The sequence below is a fragment of the Bos indicus x Bos taurus genome, chromosome 4, assembly GCF_003369695.1.
Source record: "Bos indicus x Bos taurus breed Angus x Brahman F1 hybrid chromosome 4, Bos_hybrid_MaternalHap_v2.0, whole genome shotgun sequence".
In the NCBI taxonomy this organism is placed as follows: Eukaryota; Metazoa; Chordata; class Mammalia; order Artiodactyla; family Bovidae; genus Bos; species Bos indicus x Bos taurus.
In genome coordinates, this window is record NC_040079.1 from 17,542,385 (window position 1) to 17,564,447 (window position 22,063).

Here is a 22,063-nt window from a genome sequence, read left to right on the forward strand (position 1 = left end):
ACTCAACCCAGAGACTTCATTCTAATGCCAACTGTTTCCACAGTGACTCTTTCCAGGATGCTCACTAGGAATATAGGTTGTATTCAGTTGCCATGTCTCTTCAGTCTTTCCCTGACATGTATGTCTTTGATGATTTCAGGCTTTACACTCAGTAGGATGACTTTCAACCTGGGTTTGAGTGTATTTCCTCCAGTATAGGTAAAGTATTCTTGTCAGGAAAGCCACACAAGTGATAATGTGCACTTCTCAGGGCATCATATTTAGAAGCTCAGGCAGGATATAAACTGTCCAACCATTGCTGATACTAATCTTCATCACCTAGTCATTCTGCTGCCCAGTTTCTCTACTGTAAATTCACCACTCTGTTTATAACTGATCAATATTTGCAGAGAGGTATTTTAGGGTTATACTAAAACCCTATTCCTCACCAATGCTCTAATTCACTACGTTAGTACCCAGCGATAACTCCTTTTGAATTTCCTCTAAGACAGTGAGTGGGTGGCTCAGCTAGTAAAGAATCTGCCTGCAATGAGGGAGACCAAGGTTCAACCCCTAAGTTGGGAAGCTAGCCTGGAGAAGGGAGTGGTAACCCACTCCAATATTCTTGCCTGGGAAATCCCAAGGATAGGCAGAGGAGCCTGGCGGGCTACAGTCCATGGCGTCAAAGAGCTGGACACAACTAAGCAGCCAACGCTTTCACTAAGACAGTGACCAAATGTGCTTCTTTATTTTCACTATTCTTTCTCTACTTATTTATATTCTCACCATAAATTCTTCCCTTGTCATTTGCCTATTTTTCTTATCATGGGCTCATTTATTCCTACTTAATCCAATGTGTTGTAACTCACTGTTTATTTAGCTTCAGCCTCAAATTTGTGGGTGTGCCCAAGGTGACCCACTTAGGCTGGATCCTGGTCTTTTTGACAAGTCTTCCTCATTTCATCAGTTCAAGATGTTCTGGGTACAACTTGCACTTTCCCTCATTTTGTTTGATATTTAGAAACCCACATCTGAAGGACAGTGGGTTCATTGCTACTGAGTATAGCAAACATACATACATACACATACATACTTATACATCTATAATTACTTCCAGATCTGTGTATATGCATAAAACTCTGTTGTTCAGTCACTCAGTTGAGTCTGACTCTTTGTGACCCCATTGATTGCAGCATGCTGGGCTTCACTGTCCTTCACCATCTGCCAGAGCTTGTTCAAACTCACAGCCATTCAGTCACTGATGCTATCCAACCATCTCATCCTCTGTCGTCCCCTTCTCCTCCTGCCTTCAGTCTTTCCCAGCATCAGAGTCTTTTCTAATGAGTCAGATCTTCACATCCAGGCCAAAGTACTGGAGTTTCAGCTTCAGCCTCAGTCTTTCCAATGAATATTCAAGGTTGATTTCCTTTAGAATTGACTGGTTTCATCTTCTTGCAGTCCAAGGAACTCTGAAGAGTCTTTTCCAACATCACAGTTCAAAAGCTTCAATCCTTTGGCACTCAGTCTTCTTTATGGTCCAACTCCCACATCCATACATGACTACTGGAAAAACCATAGCTTTGACTATAAGGACCTTTACTAAACTGAGTTCATAATTATACCTCTATCTTAGGGATCTTTATAGCTTTATTCTTTTTTCTACATTTCTAAGTATCTTCTCTAGTAGGAAAAAGCAAACAAACAAACCAAAACTTGGCTGCCATTGCCCTCAATATATTTACTTACTTGCTCAGTCCATTTACTGATACTCTGTTGCTTAATGTAACCAAAATCCAAATGACACTCTGCTTACTACCTCTGTGTTCCCCACTCACCACTTGATGCCTTTGGCTAGGGCTGCCTCTATGTGGTCCCCCAACCCTCTTCACTACCCTGTGTCCTCATAGTCACCACGCTAAAGGCTCCATGCCAGGAAGTAGAGTTGATCATTCTTATTTTAACAATCCTTTTTGGCATACTACAGTAATTTAGCACTTCAAATATATGAGTTTTAGTTTGGAACTTGAAAAATAAAGCTTTTTTGCCCCCCCAAATTAAGTCAGAAACGTAAGCACTTCCTTAGATGGTAATCAGCTTTAATTAGAGGAACTATGAGGCAGATCACTTGGAAACACTATATTTTTCCTTTGAGGTACTATGCTGTAAATTCCTTCTTTTGCTGATGAGAAACTAGAAGACATGGAATTTATTTTTAACTCAGATAACTAGTACCTATTTGCTAATTAAGTTGTGGCATGGTCTAAAAGTAATACTAAATTTGGCCAAACTCTGTTCTTTAAATAACAATTTCTGCTGTATTTTACTGACATTCAATGTAAATATATAAAACCTCTTGTCAAATTATATTACCCATCTCGAATATAAACCATTACACTTATTGAACCCCTTGATGCACGTTTGAGATAATTCTGAGGAGTCATAAACCTTGACTAGTGTAAAAGATAAATAATGGGTCATTAAATGTATTTGTTGATGTCTTCAGATGTATCTGAACCTAAGTAAACTCAGGTTTCACACTGAAAACTTAGCTACTGTTCAAAAAGCAAAAGACAAAATTAAAAAAAATATGAAAGATGTCAGAATAGCTTTTGAGATGGCAATACTGTATACTGCCTTTCTACTGAAGTTAAAATAAAGAAATTTAGTATTTGAGTTTCTAATCCTGTAAAATATAACAAAGTTTTATATATATTTATTTATAGCTTCTGACAGTTGATATTATCTAATACCTTATTTATTTACTATCAATCTTTCACTGAACTCCTATATATCAAGCACTGGGTAACATAAAATTTCTACCCTTAAAGAAGTAAAAAGTCAGACTTCTCTGGTGATCCAGTGGATAAAAATCTGCCTGCCAATGCGGCAGACATGGGTTTGATCCCTGGTCCAGAAAGATCCCAAATGCCATGGAGCAACTAAGCCTGTGTGCCACACTACTGAAGCCTGCGTGCCTGGAGAAGCCCACACACTGCAACAAAGAAGAGCCCCTGCTCACTGCATCTAGAGCAAGCCCAGAGCACTGGAAACCCAGTGCAATCTAAAAAAAGGGAAAACAATCGAATTCAAAGAAAAATATGCAAATGTAACAACAGTAGATAAAAATAAGTAACAGTATGATGGATATATGCATAAGGGCTTTGTAAACACAGGGAAGGTTAATCCAACCCATTGTTGATCATGGAAGGCTGCCAAAAGGAATGGAAGACAAATCTAAACTAAACCCGGTAGGCTCTAAAAAGAAACAGCATCCTGAGGAAGGGTAACAGTAATCCAGGGAAAGAACATGATCTATTCTGAGCACTGAGGACTAAAAGTAAGGAACTGCAATGAGATATTCAAGAAACATAAAGAAGGTCTTTGAAGGTTAATTATATGGGCGGACAAGGGAAAGGGAGTAAAAAAGCTTGTGGAATCTCCTTTTACTATGTATATACTCTAACTACTTTACTACTTATATACTCTAACAGTTTCTTAGACACTAGTATTACAAAAATACCTATTGCTAGTACACTCTCTTGGTCTCTTCTGTCAGTATTTCTTACCTTTCTTCTAAATAATGTTAGGATAAACTGAATGTTTAACAGATGAGAGAAGAACCCTAGGGAAATACTGTGAAAATGTTTTCAAATATATTTAAAACTGGACTTCTGAAAGGATTCTCCTATTCCAATGGGTTTGGCCTTTTACTGAGTATAACTCCTATTGCAAAAAAAAAAAGAAAATGAACTAAGAATCTCAAGCTAAGCTTGAAATTTCAGGCCAGTAAGACATTTCTTTGTAATGTTTAAGCATATAAAAGACATTATTTAAAAAATAACCTGGAGGGGGGGGAGTAACCTGAGAAAACATGTCTATATTTACGAAGCATGGAAGCTCTAAAGGACAGAGTTGCATAATATAGTGACTTTCAAATTTTCTTAGGATAAAAATCCTTCTAAATGTTTACAAGTAATCACAAGCTTTAGCTCTACATTCATCACAGGTAAATTATTTTACTAGCTGTATCTGCTGCCAGTGATGCAGCAAGGCCCACCACAATTCAGTGAGTCAGGAAGCTGGTAATACTGGTTCCTTATGTTTCCTTGTGTCTATTTTCTCTTGTGTATAATACAGAAAACAGTTTCCCTCTCTATTTCAAGAGCTCATTGTGCAGATTAAGTAATCCTATCCTCTAACTTTACTGTTTTATTATAATCACAAACAAAATCATAGAATAAAATTAGAGAAACATTATTAAACTGATAAGGAGACTATCTGTGCAAATATGTTTTCTTATGTACAAATAAAAATATTCATTATGGGTCTAGTAGAGAAGAGGACAAGTCTCTCACTTTCTTCTTTATCTGTGTTTTGTTTGACTTATAGGAAAATATAAGTAACAGAAAAAGTATGAACTGTATAAAAGCTGTTTTTCATTAGACTAATGAAGCGGTAAAAAAGAAAAAGAAAAAACAGCTCAAGATTGAGAGAACATATCATTGATAATTATAAAAGAAAAAAAATCTTTAAGAGTTGAATATAATTCATGATTAGAAACAGTTTTAGAAATAGTTAAAATCAGTTTTCTAGTAAGTCACTCAATATTTGAACCTAGTTTACACAAGTTTATCCTGAAATGCATTTCCTTATTTCAATATAGTCATACAAAATTTCTTCCACAAAACAGAGTAGGTGAACAGAAAACAGATTTGGATGTCATAATTTTATTTCAAAATATAAATCTCTGTGGAATCTTTAAAATGAGTAGAGCAGGAGTTTTTAAGAATGCTTATATAGTGTGACTCCCATGGCTAAATGTCTTCTACGTCCTTGCTACTAAAGATGTGGTCTACAGACCAGCAGCATTAGCATCACCTGGGAGCTTGTTAGAACTACAGATCACATCTACTGGACCAGAATCTTCAGGTAATTAGTAATGCAGTAAATACATTTTCAGTAGCAAGGTTCTAGACTATTCTGAAAATAGTTGGACAAATGACAGCCACTTTTCTGTAGCAATGGGGTTGAAATATCCAGCACCACACATCACTGACAGGGTAAACAATGTAGTGTTGACAAGAGGAACAAAGCCTCTGGGTTCGGATGTCCAAGTTAGAATTTTGAGTGGTCTTATGCGTGTTAATTCGTGCTTTGGTTTCATCACTCATACAATGGGGGTGGATAGGTACACCCATCTCATAAAAATGATGTAAATGTTTAAATAAAATATTTCATGAAGTGCTTAGAATTAAGTGCCTGGCACACTACAGGTTATCAGGAAATGTTTACCATTATCATTATTGTTAGTATTAAGTTCAGTTGTCACTAAGGGAAATTTGGAAAAGAACAAAATTGAAGTGACAGTGGCAGAATGAATTGAAGATGCACTTAAATCATGGGAGTTTAAAGATTTTTTAAAAGCAAAATATTTTGATTGATAAAAATTAGAAAAAGGTAAAAAGCATTTAAGTATAGATTAATGAACATTTCTAAATTTTGAGCATTCTAGTAACTCCACTGTATCTCTCTATATTAAACCACACAGTTGATCTTACCAGTCGCTTGCTATAAAGTAATGCTGTGCTGCTGCCACTGGAAACTGCCCATTTAGAAAAATGCATGACATGTTCCAACTGTTTAGAAAGTCCAGCCACTTCCTGCTGCTGTTGCATAAGTTTCATTCGATGATCTTTTGCAAGACTCTGAAAAAAAGTTTCAAAATTAGGTCTGCATGTAACACATTTTACTTCCTGATGTTCAAGCTGGTTTTAGAAAAGGCAGAGGAACCAGAGATCAAATTGCCAACATCCGCTGGATCATGGAAAAAGCAAGAGAGTTCCAGAAAAGTATCTATTTCTGCTTTACTGACTATGCCAAAGCCTTTGACTGTGTGGATCACAATAAACTGTGGAAAATTCTTCAAGAGATGGGAATACCAGACCACCTGACCTGCCTCTTGAGAAATATGTATGCAGGTCAGGAGGCAACAGTTAGAACTGGACATGGAACAACAGACTGGTTCCAAATAGGAAAAGGAGTATGTCAAGGCTGTATATTGTCACCCTGCTTATTTAGCTTATATGCAGAGTACATCATGAGAAACACTGGACTGGAAGAAGCACAAGCTGGAATCAAGATTGCCGGGAGAAATACCAATAACCTCAGATATGCAGATGACACCACCCTTATGGCAGAAAGTAAAGAGGAATTAAAAAGCCTCTTGATGAAAGTGAAAGTGGAGAGTGAAAAAATTGGCTTAAAGCTCAACATTCAGAAAACGAAGATCATGGCATCTGGTCCCATCACTTCATGGGAAATAGATGGGGAAACAGTGGAAACAGTGTCAGACTTTATTTTTTTGGGCTCCAAAATCACTGCAGATGGTGACTGCAGCCGTGAAATTAAAATACGCTTACTCCTTGGAAGGAAAGTTATAACCAACCTAGATAGCATATTCAAAAGCAGAGACATTACTTTGCCAACAAAGGTCCGTCTAGTCAAGGCTATGGTTTTTCCAGTGGTCATGTATGGATGTGAGAGTTGGACTGTGAAGAAGGCTGAGCGCCGAAGAATTGATGCCTTTGAACTGTGGTGTTGGAGAAGACTCTTGAGAGTCCCTTGGACTGCAAGGAGATCCAACCAGTCCATTCTGAAGGAGATCAGCCCTGGGATTTCTTTGGAAGGAATGATGCTAAAGCTGAAACTCCAGTACTTTGGCCACCTCATGCGAAGAGTTGACTCATTGGAAAAGACTCTGATGCTGGGAGGGATTGGGGGCAGGAGGGGAAGGGGACAACAGAGGATGAGATGGCTGGATGGCATCACTGACTCGATGGACGTGAGTCTGAGTGAACTCAGGGAGCTGGTGATGGACAGGGAGGCCTGGTGTGCTGCGATTCATGGGGTCGCAAAGAGTTGGACACGACTGAGCGACTGAACACATTTTAATGGTCATTTTCAGATTACCAAATTAAAATAACCACCACCTCTAAGAACCAGGTGACAGTAACTTATCACTTATCCCTAGGTACAAAAGATCACTTTCATTGAAGTAAAAATCATGTCTCCAGTGTCAGAGTCAGCCCCCTGATGCTACCTCATCTGTGCTGCCCAAGGTCTTGGGTTGGGTTTTACATATTCTGGGATTTAGGTTTCTGTTCATCCATCTTCCAGTATCCATAAAGGTACAAAACCATGGATTAGCTATCTTTGTGACCGTATGGACTACAGCCCACCAGGCTCCTCTGCCATGGGATTCTCCAGGCAGGAATACTGGAGTTGGGCTACTATGCCCTCCTCCAGGTGATGGCCTTGACTCAGGGATCAAACCCATGTCTCTTATGTCTCCTGCATTGGCAGGCGGGTTCTTTACCACTAGCGCCACCTGGGAAGCCCTTTAACAAAGCAAGTGACTATTAAATTCAATACTAAAAAATAAAATAGGTGTACCACCCAGCAATCGAGTAAAGCTACCAGATCACATGATTTACTCAAAGACATGATTTCTCCTTTCAGGCACTCTTATCCTGATTGCAGCTACTTTGTGCCAAGTCATGCCACATGGTAGACAACATTTATGGTTTGTATGTAGTAAGGAAAAAAAGGGGGAAGCATGTAATTTTTGTCTATTGAAAACTGCCATGAACCAACTGATACAGTGACTAATGGAACGAATGCACTCTCAGAAAAGTCACAGAAAAGCAGACTACAGAATTTCTCCAAGGGAAGTACATAAGCAAGAACATAGGTCAGTCCAGAGTAGAAGAAAACCCCACTAAATGTGGGCTATTTTAAAGGTCTCTATCCCCAAGGTCTCCTTTACCTGGTACAGAAAGGAGGAGAAAACAGGACCTTCCACTGGCTCTAAGAAATGTTAAGTAAAATTGCTATACTCCAATATGGAATTATATTCTCAATAGAAAAAGTGAACCTACATCTTGGCCCTAGTTGGTTTCAAATTTGGAAAATACATACATGCTAAACTGAATTAAGAGGCTTCCCTGGTGGCTCAGATGGTAAAGAATTTGCCTGCAATGTGGAGGACCTGGGTTTGATCCCTGGGTCAGGAAGATCCCCTGGAGAAGGAAATGGCAACCCACTCCAGTATTCTTGCCTGGAAAATTCCATGGATGGAGGAGCCTGGTGGGCTACACAGTCCATAGGGTTGCAAAGAGTTAGACACAACTGAGTGACTCCAAACTGAATTAAGTCACTGCAGTGACTATTGATGGCTTTGTTGTGTCTAATCTTAAGTTCAGAGATGATTTGCTAGGCTCTTTCTGACCACACAAAACCCAGTGTTTCTTTGGAGACATTCTAGAAAGAATAGAAATTCTGTTGACTTTTAGAGATGTTGCAAATTGAGAATCAGAAGCCCAAATGTCTTTGTTTTCTATAGTAATAACTATTTGGCTGAATTTTTCAAGTTATTAGAAAACACTGATTACATTACTTTGCCTTAGAGGAGGATCCTATGAAGCAGGAGAAAGGGTATGAAGACTGACAAGAATACTTAAAAGTGGTTGTAAAAATTATAAGTCAACATATAAAGTTGATTTAAAATAATACTGATGACCAGGTTCACTTTTAGAGATTTGAAGATGTGGTCATCTTGTGTTCTTTCCTGGATTTTTAAAAAAACAAGCAACCCTGATTTACAGTGAAATTTGGAAACAGCTATGTCAATATGTGCACTATTCACTCTGAGAAAGCAAATCGATGTGACATCTGATTTTAAGTAGAGCTCTGACATCTTTTAAAATAGTTTAAATGCTTCTAGCTAAACAAACCAACAACCCCCCAATGCACCCTAGAACCTTGAAAAGACAGTTACTACAAATGGGGTTTGATTCCTCTCAGCTAGAAAACTTTTTCACTACGTATTTGTTTCTAAAAGGAGAGAGAATCATTTTGGTCTCAGCTTCCCGTATGTTTGAAAAACCACGGGAATGATCATGCTTTTCCAAGAGGAAGAGATCTTGCTGACAAAGACCTTATAATTTTGTCAACTATAGATAAAGAGGTTGAACTAACTTATTTCTATGAGCTTTCTTCCCCTTAAATCTTCAAACATTAGAATTCTTTTATTCTCAATTTGCTTCTCTACTCTTAAATTCCTTTTGTACCAATATATTAAAAGAATACCAAAATATCATGCAATTATTATTACATTAAGATACCATGTAGAAGTTGTAGCTTCATATTATTTGAGTCAAACATTAACTCTGGATCTTGACCTTTTATGTGTGTAAAAAAGCTGATTAAGACAGTAATATTTTTCTTACCTGCAGTGAGAAAAAACTATCCTAAGTGCCTTGAGCATCGCTCCCTGAGTATTGCTTTCACAATTAAGACCGTTAAGGGGAGGAGACACATCCTTTTATCTAATTTCTCCTAAGGTTAAATGTATATATTTGAGATTTAAATATAGCTTAGGGTAACTTACTGAAAAAGTTTTCTGCACTGCTTTGGGGACCCAAAGCTGTCAGTTCAATGAATCTCTAAAACAGTTCAACTTGTTTTAACATTTACTAAGCTCCTCCTTCAAGCAAAGCATTATGCTTTGTGCTCTGAAGTAAACAAGAAGGATTAAGACATTCCTAGTGTATTTTAAAGTCATAAATTGTCAGCTACAAGGTAGAGCCTAAAATATTACTGAATCATAAATGAAAACAATTATATGAAAAAGGCTGTGATTCCAAATTCACAAATACATAAGAAAACACTTAACATAATCACCACATTCTGTCCCATTAACAGTAACTTACCTCAAGCTGATGCAGTAAAGCTTTACCTTTTTTATTTATTTCTACCATCAATGTAAATATGGCAACTTTTATATCCTGTTCCACCTGCTTCTGATTCTGATTTACTTCAATTATCCTGAAAATTAAACAAAAGGCGAAAATCTAAAATCTAAGGCATTGATTTTTTAATGTCTAAATTAGACCAGGAAGTTTTCAGCTCTTAAAAGCTTGCCTATTCCTAAGGGTCCTTCAGTTTAAATTGACTTTCTTAAAGATGAGAGAGCAAAAATATAATTCTTCCAAAAGACAGTCACTTTAGTTCAATCTTAAAAATGTATTAAACTATAAAAGAATGAACACATTTTAAGGAAATAATATTCAGAAAAATTATGATGACACCTAGAAAAATTCTCAGCCTATAAGGATGGACAAAAAAAGAATGACTTATAAACAAGATAAGGAAAATCATGACTCTGAGTTTTACTGTATTCACTGCAACTAAGAAGTAGAAAACCTTAAATGTGTCACAATTATCTTAGTCATCTGAACTGCTGCCCATTCATTATATCTGAATAAAAACCAAAAGACGATAATAATAGTTAACTACTTTTAATAACCCATTTGTCTTGAAATAAGCAGCCAAATAACTACTTTATGTCTTTACAGACCACAATGTATATTTTTTCCTTTGATCAGAGAAAATGTTTTCTTGGAGATCAAGATGGATGAGAAAAAAAATACACAGCATCAAACCAGAATACCTTATAGAAGCAGATAAAAATGAGGCATCCACCATCAAACATTATGAGGTAAATAAAAGGCTTCGTTTCTTCTGTCTGCTTCTCCCATAGTTATCTTCCAAAACTTAAGATCAAAGGGGCAGGGATTTTCTCTGTTGGAAATTCTTCTTTTTTTTTTTTTTTAATTATAGCTGATTTACAACATTGTATCAGTTTCAGGTGCATGGTAAAGGGATTCAGTTATGCATACATATATATATATTATTATTATCATCCAGATTAGTTTCCCTTATACATTATTACAAAATACTGAGTATAAGTTCCCTGGGCTATTTATTCCCTGCCATGTTGGCTATTTATTCCCTGCCATGTTGGAAATTCTTCAAGATAATTATTGAACATCAACATTGGCTGTCGGATCAAGGAAGTAAACAACCTCAAAAAATAAACAAAAATCTCATGATGGTAGAACAGAATGAAAAAAGGGACAAGTAATGCCATGTTTGCACATGAATAAAAATGAATTAATAGTGAAGTCAGTCCAGTAAATTTAACCTTTTTATAATCAGGTAGGCTATAAAGATATTAATAATTAGCAGCTAATTCAAAGATTTTAAATTCTTACCATTCAAAAAATAAAATCCTTCCATATCATAATGTATTATTTTTTAAAAATAGCATAAACAACTTTTTAAAAAAGTAAAACAAATTTGGAAAATTCACACTATCTGATTTTAAGATTTACTATAAAAATCTTTATAGTATAAAGATTTACTATATTTACTATAAAAAGCTCTACTCATGAAGCAAGTGTGGTATTAGCAAGAAAGAAAATGGAATGAAATGGAAAGTCCAAAATAATCTCATACATATATGGCCAAATGATTTTCTACCAAGGTGCCAACACAGTTTAACAGCAACAGGATAGTCTTTTTAACAACTGGAACAAGTGTTGGAATAAATGTATATCTTTTTTTTTTTTTTTAAAGTAAACTTTGGCTCAGAACTCATACCATATACACAGTGAAAGAAAAAAGTCAAAAGGGTGAATTTCATCAAGGGTGGATAGTTTATATAAAATTAGTTATTTTACAATTGCTACTCTTTGTCATTAGATGGGAAAAACTATCCTTATCATTCCATAAATATTCATTACATATTTTCCATTATTCAAATGCAAAAATTTTAAACCCACCAGTTATGTCAATTTTGCCAAATACAGTACTTGATTGGAATATGGCAAAGAAAACAGTATTTGGTCAACTACAGTTTTTATATGAAAGAGAAAAGTAAAATGAAATGAGAGCTGATAACTTTTATTATCACAATGTATAATAATAAATAGATATAATAATAACACTACCAGGTTATCAAGAAAAGGTTAAATCATACTTAAAATCTCCTTTAAGAAAACCAGGTAAACCAAGGAATTTCTTGGAAAAAAGTACAAATGCCCCATCCTAGCCATGTTGCAAAATGATCAGAGTAACAGATTGTGACAACTGATCTTAAGGAAGATGAACTACAAGAGGCTGATATATCTTTTCCCTGTGAACAGCACTGAAAACTGCTGCAAGGCCTCTCTTATTCAGGCTCTCTCTTTCTTGATCTATTTAAGCAGTGACATGTTACTTCTGTGTGCACAACAACAAAGGAAAGGAGACATGGAGATTCACAGGTATTGTAAAATGTCAGTGTGGGTCCCAAATGGGATAAAAAGGGGTACCAGGCAAATTCCCTCTTCCCCACAGAGGTCAGTGGTTTGCTCCCCCAGTCACTGAACTGTAAGACATGGACAGCTGATGATTTGATCCCTTGGAGGACAAAAGTATAACAGGTAATATGTAGAAACTGTTTTAAGTATTCTACTTGTTAAAGAGTAAAAGGTATGTGAAACAGTTTAACAAGCCCTGTCTCCTGATGTTCTATGATATGTTCTTCCTTAAAATAGCAAGCATTTATCTAATTGTTAAAATATTTTACAGTTTTTATATCCTTGTATTTCTTGGGAAATTGGAAAACAGCAAATAATTAAAAATTATTATTAATACTTACCTGATAAATGAGCGGTTAATAATAATAACAGTTTTGAAATGTCATGGCTGAGAAGAATACTCTCAAACTTTCCAGAAATTCAGTTTCTGGACAAGTCTTATCAACTCTGTTATTAGACCCATCTGACAACTCACTTGGATGTACTTCACCATGAGTTGAGCAAACTGTCTGTTCTTAAAATTAATATACTTAATACATTGTATATAAAGATGATTTAAATAATAACACAAATATAAATTTACCTGTTTTGGATCTGATTTCCTGTGAATTTTATATATTTTGTTTTTTCCATCAGTTTGGTGATTAGTGTATCTATGATCACTTTCTGATTCTGAAAAGCTTCTTCTATAAATTGGTATCTGAAAAAAAAAAATAAGCAAATTATTTCACACAAATATGTCTGTCTAAAATGAGGAAAAGCCCCAAACAAATAATAGAAGACTAAGATAATGGGTATGCTTAGCTGCTCAGTCGTGTCTGACTCTTTGAAACCCCATGGACTGCAGCCTGCCAGGCTCCTCTGTCCATGGGATTCTCCAGGTAAGAATAATGGAGTGGGTTTCCATTTCCTTCTCCAGAGGATCTTCCTGACCCAGGGATCGAACCTGGGTCTCCCACATTGCAGGCAGATTCTTTGCCATCTGAGCCACCAGGGAAGCCCACTTGGATAAAGGATGTAAACAATAACTTAAAAAAAAAAAAACCAAATATATCCATAGAAGGTAGCTTTTCCCTTCATTATCCCTTAAGAAGGAGGGAGTCTTTATAGATATTACTAAATTAAAGGACTATTTTGATCCAACTTTTCACTATGACTATTTCATTAATTTCTGCATTGTATCTATCATATCCTTTTTGCTACTTACTTTGGGTTTAATTTACTGTTTTTTCTAACTTGAGATAAATGTTTAATACATTTATTTTTATCCTTAACATAGAATATATGCATTTAATGATAATTTCCTCTAATTATGGCTTTAGCAGTATACCTCAAGGATAATATTTTCATTATCATTCAGATAAAAATATTTTCTAATATCTATTGGAACTTCCTTGATGCATTATTTAAATTGATTTCTAACTACTTGGGCTTCCCTCGTAACTCAGCTGGTAAAGAATCTGCCTGCAATTCAGGAGACCCTGGTTCGATTCCTGGGTCAGGAAGATCTCTTGGAGAAGGGAAAGGCCACCCACTCCAGTATTCTGGCCTGGAGAACTCTAGATTCTCTGTTTCCTTATTAAGCCTGGAATGTTTTAATTTGGAACCTTTTATCCACTCATGTTTATTATAACTACAAATATATTTAGAGATCTACCAACCTATCAAAGTATTATTAAATCCCACTTGCTCTTTGTTCCTTTTTTCTTCTTGGTCTGAGTTTAGACTAATTATTAATTTCTCCACTTCCTCTGTTATCCTGATAATCATATTGATTTTTACTACTCTTTTACTGACTACTTTCTGCATTAGAAAATGCATATTTTGACTTATCATCTAAGATTAATTTATATTTACTACCATCTTCCTAAACAATGCTAAGGACATGAACTCCATATCCTCCTCTAATACATCTGCTGTATGATAATATAACACACACCCGACACACCAAGACATTACTGTTAAGTCAACAATTATTCTGATTTACTCATACTTATTTTAACTACTACTCTTTCCATCACTCATCACCTACTGTTTTTCTTCTTTTGTGAGTGTTTATTAGGGATATATTCTCTCAGTTTATTTTGTCTGAATATGTCTTTCTCACTAACTCTCATTTCTGAAGAATATGTTTACTGGGTATAGAATTTTAGTTTTATAGTTATTTTCTTGTTACACTTCAAAATATTACTTTATTTTTTAATTATCCTGCTGAGGAGTTATGAGGCTTCTTGAATATGAGCTCGATATCTGTGCATTACAAAGTGCTAAGCCATTATACTCTGCTCTCAAATGCTGCTTCCTTCCCATTCTCTCTCTCCTTCTTGGAGCCTAATTACACACTGTGTTACATCTTTTTGATCCATTTTACATCTTTCTGTTTATCATGCTAATTTTGATGTTCTCTTAACTTTCTTCCAGTTCATGAATTCTCATTTACTGGTATGTCAAATCAACTCTTAAACCCTTTACTGAGTTAATCAGTTATTTTAATGTTAAGTTCTAGACATTGTTCACATTGCCTTGTATCATATTGCCTAACATATTTGGTTATTTCTAATTGTATGCTGAACCCATTTTGCAAAACTCATTATTAAATAGATTTGAGGTTAGGGTGATGTCTTCTTCCAGGGAGGATTCATATTTTATTCTACCAGGTATCTTGAGGCACAAGCAGTATTATTTCAATTTAATCCAACTTTAGGTACTGGGAAGATTTGATTTTGCATTTTAGTTCTGGTGAGGAACTATTTACCAACTAGTTGATCTTTATCATAATAGTGTTGACTTTCAGGATCCCAGTGCAAGGCAAGGAGAAGCCTTTAACCCTTGTGACCCCAGAACTCCAATTCCTGTCTTTTAGCTTTGAGAACTTATTAAAAGCACCTTTCAACCTCTAGGTAAATGCTTCAAAGGGGAAAAAAGCCTGTACCATTCTCTGTCCCCACTGCAACCCAATCCTGGTCTAGTAATTATTGTTGTTGTTTAGTCGCTAAGTTGGGACTGACTCTTTGTGACCCCACGAACAATAGCCTGCCAGGCTTCTCCTGTCCATGGGACTTCCAGGCAAGAGTACTGGAGTGCGTTAATAATTCTTTATTATCAACTCTAAAATGTCCATGGTTTCTATATTTTGTCCATGTTTTCTAGTTATTTTCACTGGTATAGTGAAAGTGAAAGTCACTTAGTCATGTCCAACTCTGAGACCCCATGGACGATGCAGTCCATGGAATTCTCCAGGCCAGATACTGCAGTGGGTAGCCTTTGCCTTCTCCAGGGGATCTTCCCAACCCAGGGATCGAACCCAGGTCTCCCAAACTGCAGGCAGATTCTTTACCTGCTGAACTACCAGGGAAGCCCCTGAGCTACACTGGTATGAGCTCACTGGTATGGTTGGTCCAAATTACCTGGTCTGGCACTACTGGAAGACTAGATTTTTTTACACCAATTGTATTTGTATCAGTGTATCATAATCTTACTGTTTAATTCAGTTGTTGCTAACTCAAATGCCAATGGAGGACAGATGTAAAAGTTACCTGTAGTAGGAACTATGATGAATTAGACAAGTATGACCATTTTAAAGAGGACTAAAGTCAATTCCAGTCAAACGCTGACATGAAAATATATGGCACCTAGGGCTACAACTGTTCACCTGACCTGCCTCTTGAGAAACCCGTATGCAGGTCAGGAAGCAACAGTTAGAACTGGACATGGAACAACAGACTGGTTCCAAATAGGAAAAGGAGTACGTCAAGGCTGTATATTGTCACCCTGCTTATTTAACTTATATGCAGAGTACATCATGAGAAACGCTGGACTGGAAGAAACACAGCTGGAATCAAGATTGCCAGGAGAAATATCAATAACCTCAGATATGCACATGACACCACCCTTATGGCAGAAAGTGAAGAAGAACTAAAAGGCCTTTTGATGAAAGTGAAAGAGGAGAGTGAAAAAGTTGGCTTAAAGCTCAACATTCAGAAAATGAAGATCACGGCATCCGGTCCCATCACTTCATGGGAAATAGATGTGGAAACAGTGTCAGACTTTATTTTTTGGGGCTCCAAAAATCACTGCAGATGGTGATTGCAGCCACGAAATTAAAAGATGCTTACTCCTTAGAAGCAAAGTTATGACCAATCTAGATAGCATATTGAAAAGCAGAGACATTACTTTGCCAGCAAAGGTCCGTCTAGTCAAGGCTATGGTTTTTCCAGTGGTCATGTATGGATGTGAGAGTTGGACTGTGAAGAAAGCTAAGCGCCGAAGAATTGATGCTTCTGAACTGTGGTGTTGGAGAAGACTCTTGAGAGTCCCTTGGACTGCAAGGAGATCCAACCAGTCCATTCTAAAGGAGATGAGCCCTGGGATTTCTTTGGAGGGAATGATGCTGAAGCTGAAACTCCAGTACTTTGGCCACCTCATGTGAAGAGCTAACTCATTGGAAAAGACTCTGATGCTGGGAGGGATTGGGGGCAGGAGGAGAAGGGGACGACAGAGGATGAGATGGCTGGATGGCATCACCGACTCAATGGACATGAGTTTGAGTAAACTCTGGGAGTTGGTGATGGACAGGGAGGTCTGGCGTGGTGCGATTCATGGGGTTGCAGAGTCGGACATGACTGAGCGACTGAACTGAACTGAATTGAGGGCTACAACAGATTCAATTTTCTTTAAAAACAAAACAGAAAACCAAAATGAAAGACCTGCTGATTTTTTATATGTAAAATCTCATCTACAATGCTGGCAACTAATTCTCTATATTTTTAAAGTGTGCAGGCCAGTTGTTTTCAACTGGGGTGATTTTCCTCCCCAGGGCATTTGGCAGTGTCTGGAGACATTTTTAATTGTCAAATTGGGAGAATGCTACTGGAATCTAGTAAATAGAGGTAAAACACCATACAATGCACCAGATAGGCCCTACAACAAAGAATCAGTTGGCTCCAAAGTCAATAACATCAAAGTTGAAAAATCCTTTAATAGGTCAACATACTGCTAGCCGAACAAAACATTTACACACTGCCATTTTGCTGTGATGCCAGCAGTCGTCTAGTCCTCCTAAAGCTATATTATAAATCTATGTATATAATCAAAGATGCAAGTACCTATGTTCTTTATGTTCTAGTAACTGGCAGTCCCGACACGTCAGTTTGTCACATGTTTCACAGTAAAGCTTCAGCTGCTCCTTCTTATGAAAAGGACAAAATACTGGTCGTTGACTGGTCACACCAACTGCCTCTGTAGAGACATGGGGGAGGGAGCAAAAAGTAGAAAATTAACATAATTAAACAGCAAATAATTATTTGAGTGTTCATTTAAATTCAAATCCACTGAGATGTAAAGGAGGTACAGCTTCATCCACATCACCGTTACCACTAGGTTTTACAGATAGTAAAATATCAAGTACTTTTTTCATTTCTGGAGGAAAAGATAAATGAACTTTTCACTTTAGAATGTTAACATTAAAATTGATTCATGAGAAAAAGAAAGTGTGTAGCTTAAAAGATGCTTTATGAAAAGTTATGACCAACCTAGACAGTATATTAAAAAGCAGACACATTACTTTCCCAACAAAGGTCTATTCAAAGCTATGGTTTTTCCAGTAGTCAAGTATGGATGTGAGAGTTGGGACTATAAAGAAAGCTGAGTGCCAAAGAATTGATGCTTTTGAACTGTGGTGTTGGAGAAGACTCTTGAGAGTCCCTTGGACTGCAAGGAGATCCAACCAGACCATTCTAAAGGAAATCAGTACTGAATATTCATTGGAAGGACTGATGCTGAAGCTGAAACTCCAATATTTTGGCCATCTGATGTTAAAAACTGACTCATTTGAAAAGACCCTGATGCTGGGAAAGATTGAAGGCAGGAGGAGAAGGGGACAACAGAGGATGAGATGGATGGATGGCATCACTGACTCAATGGACATGAGTTTGAGTAAACTCCGGGAGTTGGTGATGGACAGGGAGGCCTGGTATGCTGCAATCCGTGGGGTTGCAAAGAGTCGGACATGACTGAGCAACTAAATTGAACTGAACTGATGAAATAAAAGAAAAAAAATCTTAAGAAAATAGCCCAGATAAGTGAGTGAAACCAACTGGAATTCTCCTTATTCCAAATGTAGTTTTTTTTTTTTTTATGTGCGATGCAGAAAAATGTAATAAAAATGTATAAAAGAGGTGATGGAAAAATTTTATTTCCCCACTTTTGCAAAACTCCTAACAGAGGATACCCATTGACATAGAGATAATCATAAAATGCATATTATTACATTGCAGTCATCCACATAACTTCTTAATTAGTTATCTACTGTGGAGATAAGACCAGGTAATGCTTATGTTACAACATTAAATGGAAACACAGAATACAAATAAATAGAATGACTGATTAAACAATACTAAGGTAAGCTGAGTGGAATTAAAAATAAAATTAATAAACTAAAAATATGTATAGGACAATTAGATAAATTTACGGATAAACACAAAAAGGTAAACTACTGTATAGTTTATCAAAAAGAAGGGAAAACAAAATTCTAGGGGAAAAAAAAAAAAAAAGGAAAATAACCAGACCGAGAAAGTTAGCAATGTATTAAAAAATTTTATTTTTAAATTTTATTTTTTTATTTTATTTTTTAACTTTACAATATTGTATTGGTTTTGCCATATATCAACATGAATCCTCCACAGGTATACACGTGTTCCCCATCCTGAACCCTCCTCCCTCCCTGTACCATCCCTCTGGGTCATCCCAGTGCACCAGCCCCAAGCATCCAGTATCGTGCATCGAACCTGGACTGGCAACTCATTTCATATATGATATTATGTATGTTTCAATGCCATTCTCCCAAATCATCCCACCCTCTCCATCTCCCACAGAGTCCAAAAGACTGTTCTATACATCATTGTCTCTTTTGCTGTCTCGTATACAGGGTTATTGTTACCATCTCGTTAGTATACTGTATTGGTGTTTTTCTTTCTGGTTTACTTCACTCTGTATAATAGGCTCCAGTTTCATCCACCTCATTAGAACTGATTCAAATGTATTCTTTTTAATGGCTGAGTAATACTCCATTGTGTATATGTACCACAGCTTTCTTATCCATTCATCTGCTGATGGACATCTAGGTTGCTTCCATGTCCTGGCTATTATAAACAGTGCTGCGATGAACATTGGGGTACATGTGTCTCTTTCAATTCTGATTTCCTCATCGTGTATGCACAACAGTGGGATTGCTGGGTCATATGGCAGTTCTATTTCCAGTTTTTTAAGGAATCTCCACACTCTTCTCCATAGTGGCTGTACTAGTTTGCATTCTCACCAACAGTGTAAGAGGGTTCCCTTTTCTCCACACCCTCTCCAGCATTTATTGCTTGTAGACTTTTGGATAGCAGCCATTCTGACTGGTGTGAAATGGTACCTCATAGTGGTTTTGATTTGCATTTCTCTGATAATGAGTGATGTTGAGCATCTTTTCATGTGTTTGTTAGCCATCTGTATGTCTTCTTTAGAGAAATGTCTATTTAGTTCTTTAGCCCATTTTTTGATTGGGTCATTTATTTTTCTGGAATTGAGCTGTAGGAGTTGCCTGTATATTTTTGAGATTAGTTGTTTGTCAGTTGCTTCATTTGCTATTATTTTCTCCCATTTTGAAGGCTGTCTTTTCATCTTGCTTATAGTTTCCTTTGTTGTGCAGAAGCTTTTATGTTTAATTAGGTCCCATTGTTTATTTTTGCTTTTACTTCCAATATTCTGGGAGGTGGGTCATAGAGGATCCTGCTGTGATGTATGTCGGAGAGTGTTTTGCCTATGTTCTCCTCTAGGAGTTTTATAGTTTCTGGTCTTACGTTTAGACCTTTAATCCATTTTGAGTTTATTTTTGTGTATGGTGTTAGAAGGTGTTCTAGTTTCATTCTTTCACAAGTGGTTGACCAGTTTTCCCAGCACCACTTGTTAAAGAGATTGTCTTTTCTCCGTTGTATAGTCTTGCCTCCTTTGTCAAATATAAGGTGTCCATAGGTGTGTGGGTTTATCTCTGGGCTTTCTATTTTGTTCCACTGATCTATATTTCTGTCTTTGTGCCAGTACCATACTGTCTTGATGACTGTGGCTTTGTAGTAGAGCCTGAAGTCAGGCAGGTTGATTCCTCCAGTTCCATTCTTCTTTCTCAAGATTGCTTTGGCTATTCGAGGTTTTTTGTATTTCCATACAAACTGTGAAATTATTTGTTCTAGCTCTGTGAAGAATACCATTGGTAGCTTGATAGGGATTGCATTGAATCTATAAATTGCTTTGGGTGGTATACTCATTTTCACTATATTGATTCTTCCAATCCATGAACATGGTATATTTCTCCATCTATTAGTGTCCTCTTTGATTTCTTTCACCAGTGTTTTATAGTTTTCTATATATAGGTCTTTAGTTTCTTTAGGTAGATATATTCCTAAGTATGTTAATCTTTTCGTTGCAATGGTGAATGGAATTGTTTGCTTAATTTCTCTATTTTCTCATTATTAGTGTATAGGAATGCAAGGGATTTCTGTGTGTTGATTTTATATAGTAGAAGGAAAGAAATCTTAAAATTTAGGGCAGAAATACATGCAAAAGAAAAGAGACCTTAGCAAAAATCAACAAAGCCAAAAGCTGCTTCTTTGAAAGGATAAATAAAATTGACAAACCATTAGCCAGACTCATCAAGAAACAAAGGGAGAAAAATCAATAAAATTAGAAATGAAAATGGAGAGATCACAACAGACAACACAGAAATACAAAGGATCATAAGAGACTACTATCAGCAATTATATGCCAATAAAATGGACAACATGGAAGAAATGGACAAATTCTTAGAAAAGTACAACTTTCCAAAACTGGACCAGGAAGAAATAGAAAATCTTAACAGACCCATCACAAGCACAGAAATTGAAACTCTAATCAGAAATCTTCCAGCAAACAAAAGCCAAGGTCCAGACAGCTTCACAGCTGAATTCTACCAAAAATTTAGAGAAGAGTTCACACCTATCCTACTCAAACTCTTCCATAAAATTGCAGAGGAAGGTACACTTCCAAACTCATTCTATGAGGCCACCATCACCCTAATACCAAAACCTGACAAAGATGCCACAAAAAAAGAAAACTACAGGCCAATATCACTGATGAACATAGATGCAAAAATCCTTAACAAAATTCTAGCAATCAGAATCCAAAAACACATTAAAAAGATCATACACCATGACCAAGTGTGCTTTATCCCAGGGATGCAAGGATTCTTCAATATCCGCAAATAAATCAATGTAATACACCACATTAACAAATTGAAAAGTAAAAACCATATGATTATCTCAATAGATGCAGAGAAAGCCTTTGACAAAATTCAACATCCATTTATGATAAGAACTCTCCAGAAAGCAGGAATAGAAGGAACATACCTCAACATAATAAAAGCTATATATGACAAACCCACAGCAAATATTATCCTCAATGGTGAAAAATTGAAAGCATTTCCCCTAGAGTCAGGAATAAGACAAGGGTGCCCATTTTCACCATTACTATTTAACATAGTTTTGGAAGTTTTAGCCACAGCAATCAGAGCAGAAAAAGAAATAAAAGAATTTTAAAACAACACAACAAGACCAAATGGAATGAATCCTAGCAAAGCAAAGATGGCTCAATACTGTCATAGCTTCCCCGCTCCCATCTCCTTGAGGTTCAAGTCATCTGGGCATCACAGTAGATGATGGGTAGTCAGATATCCTTGCTTGGCTTGGGACATCCTGGTTTGTGCCTGCTCTTCAGGAATAATTATATTATTATAATACCTGATGTAGATAATTAACATGTCACCCATTTATAGACTTCTTTTATGTATGAGGAATTTCGATTCTGACCCA

The 22,063-nt window shown here is 36.5% G+C and overlaps 1 protein-coding gene across 2 annotated transcripts in view; it reads right to left on the reverse strand.

Annotated features, from left to right (window-relative positions):
• TRIM24 (tripartite motif containing 24) overlaps window positions 1-22,063 on the reverse strand; it is a 116,210-nt gene that overhangs the window by 37,807 nt on the left and 56,340 nt on the right. For both annotated transcript variants that reach the window (XM_027538885.1, XM_027538886.1), the window contains exons 4-7: window positions 17,288-17,420; window positions 12,766-12,882; window positions 9,750-9,864; window positions 5,538-5,684 (exon numbers count right to left, since the gene is read on the reverse strand). In XM_027538885.1, the coding sequence (XP_027394686.1) occupies window positions 5,538-5,684; window positions 9,750-9,864; window positions 12,766-12,882; window positions 17,288-17,420 (512 nt within the window). The remainder of the gene's footprint in view (window positions 1-5,537; window positions 5,685-9,749; window positions 9,865-12,765; window positions 12,883-17,287; window positions 17,421-22,063) is intronic.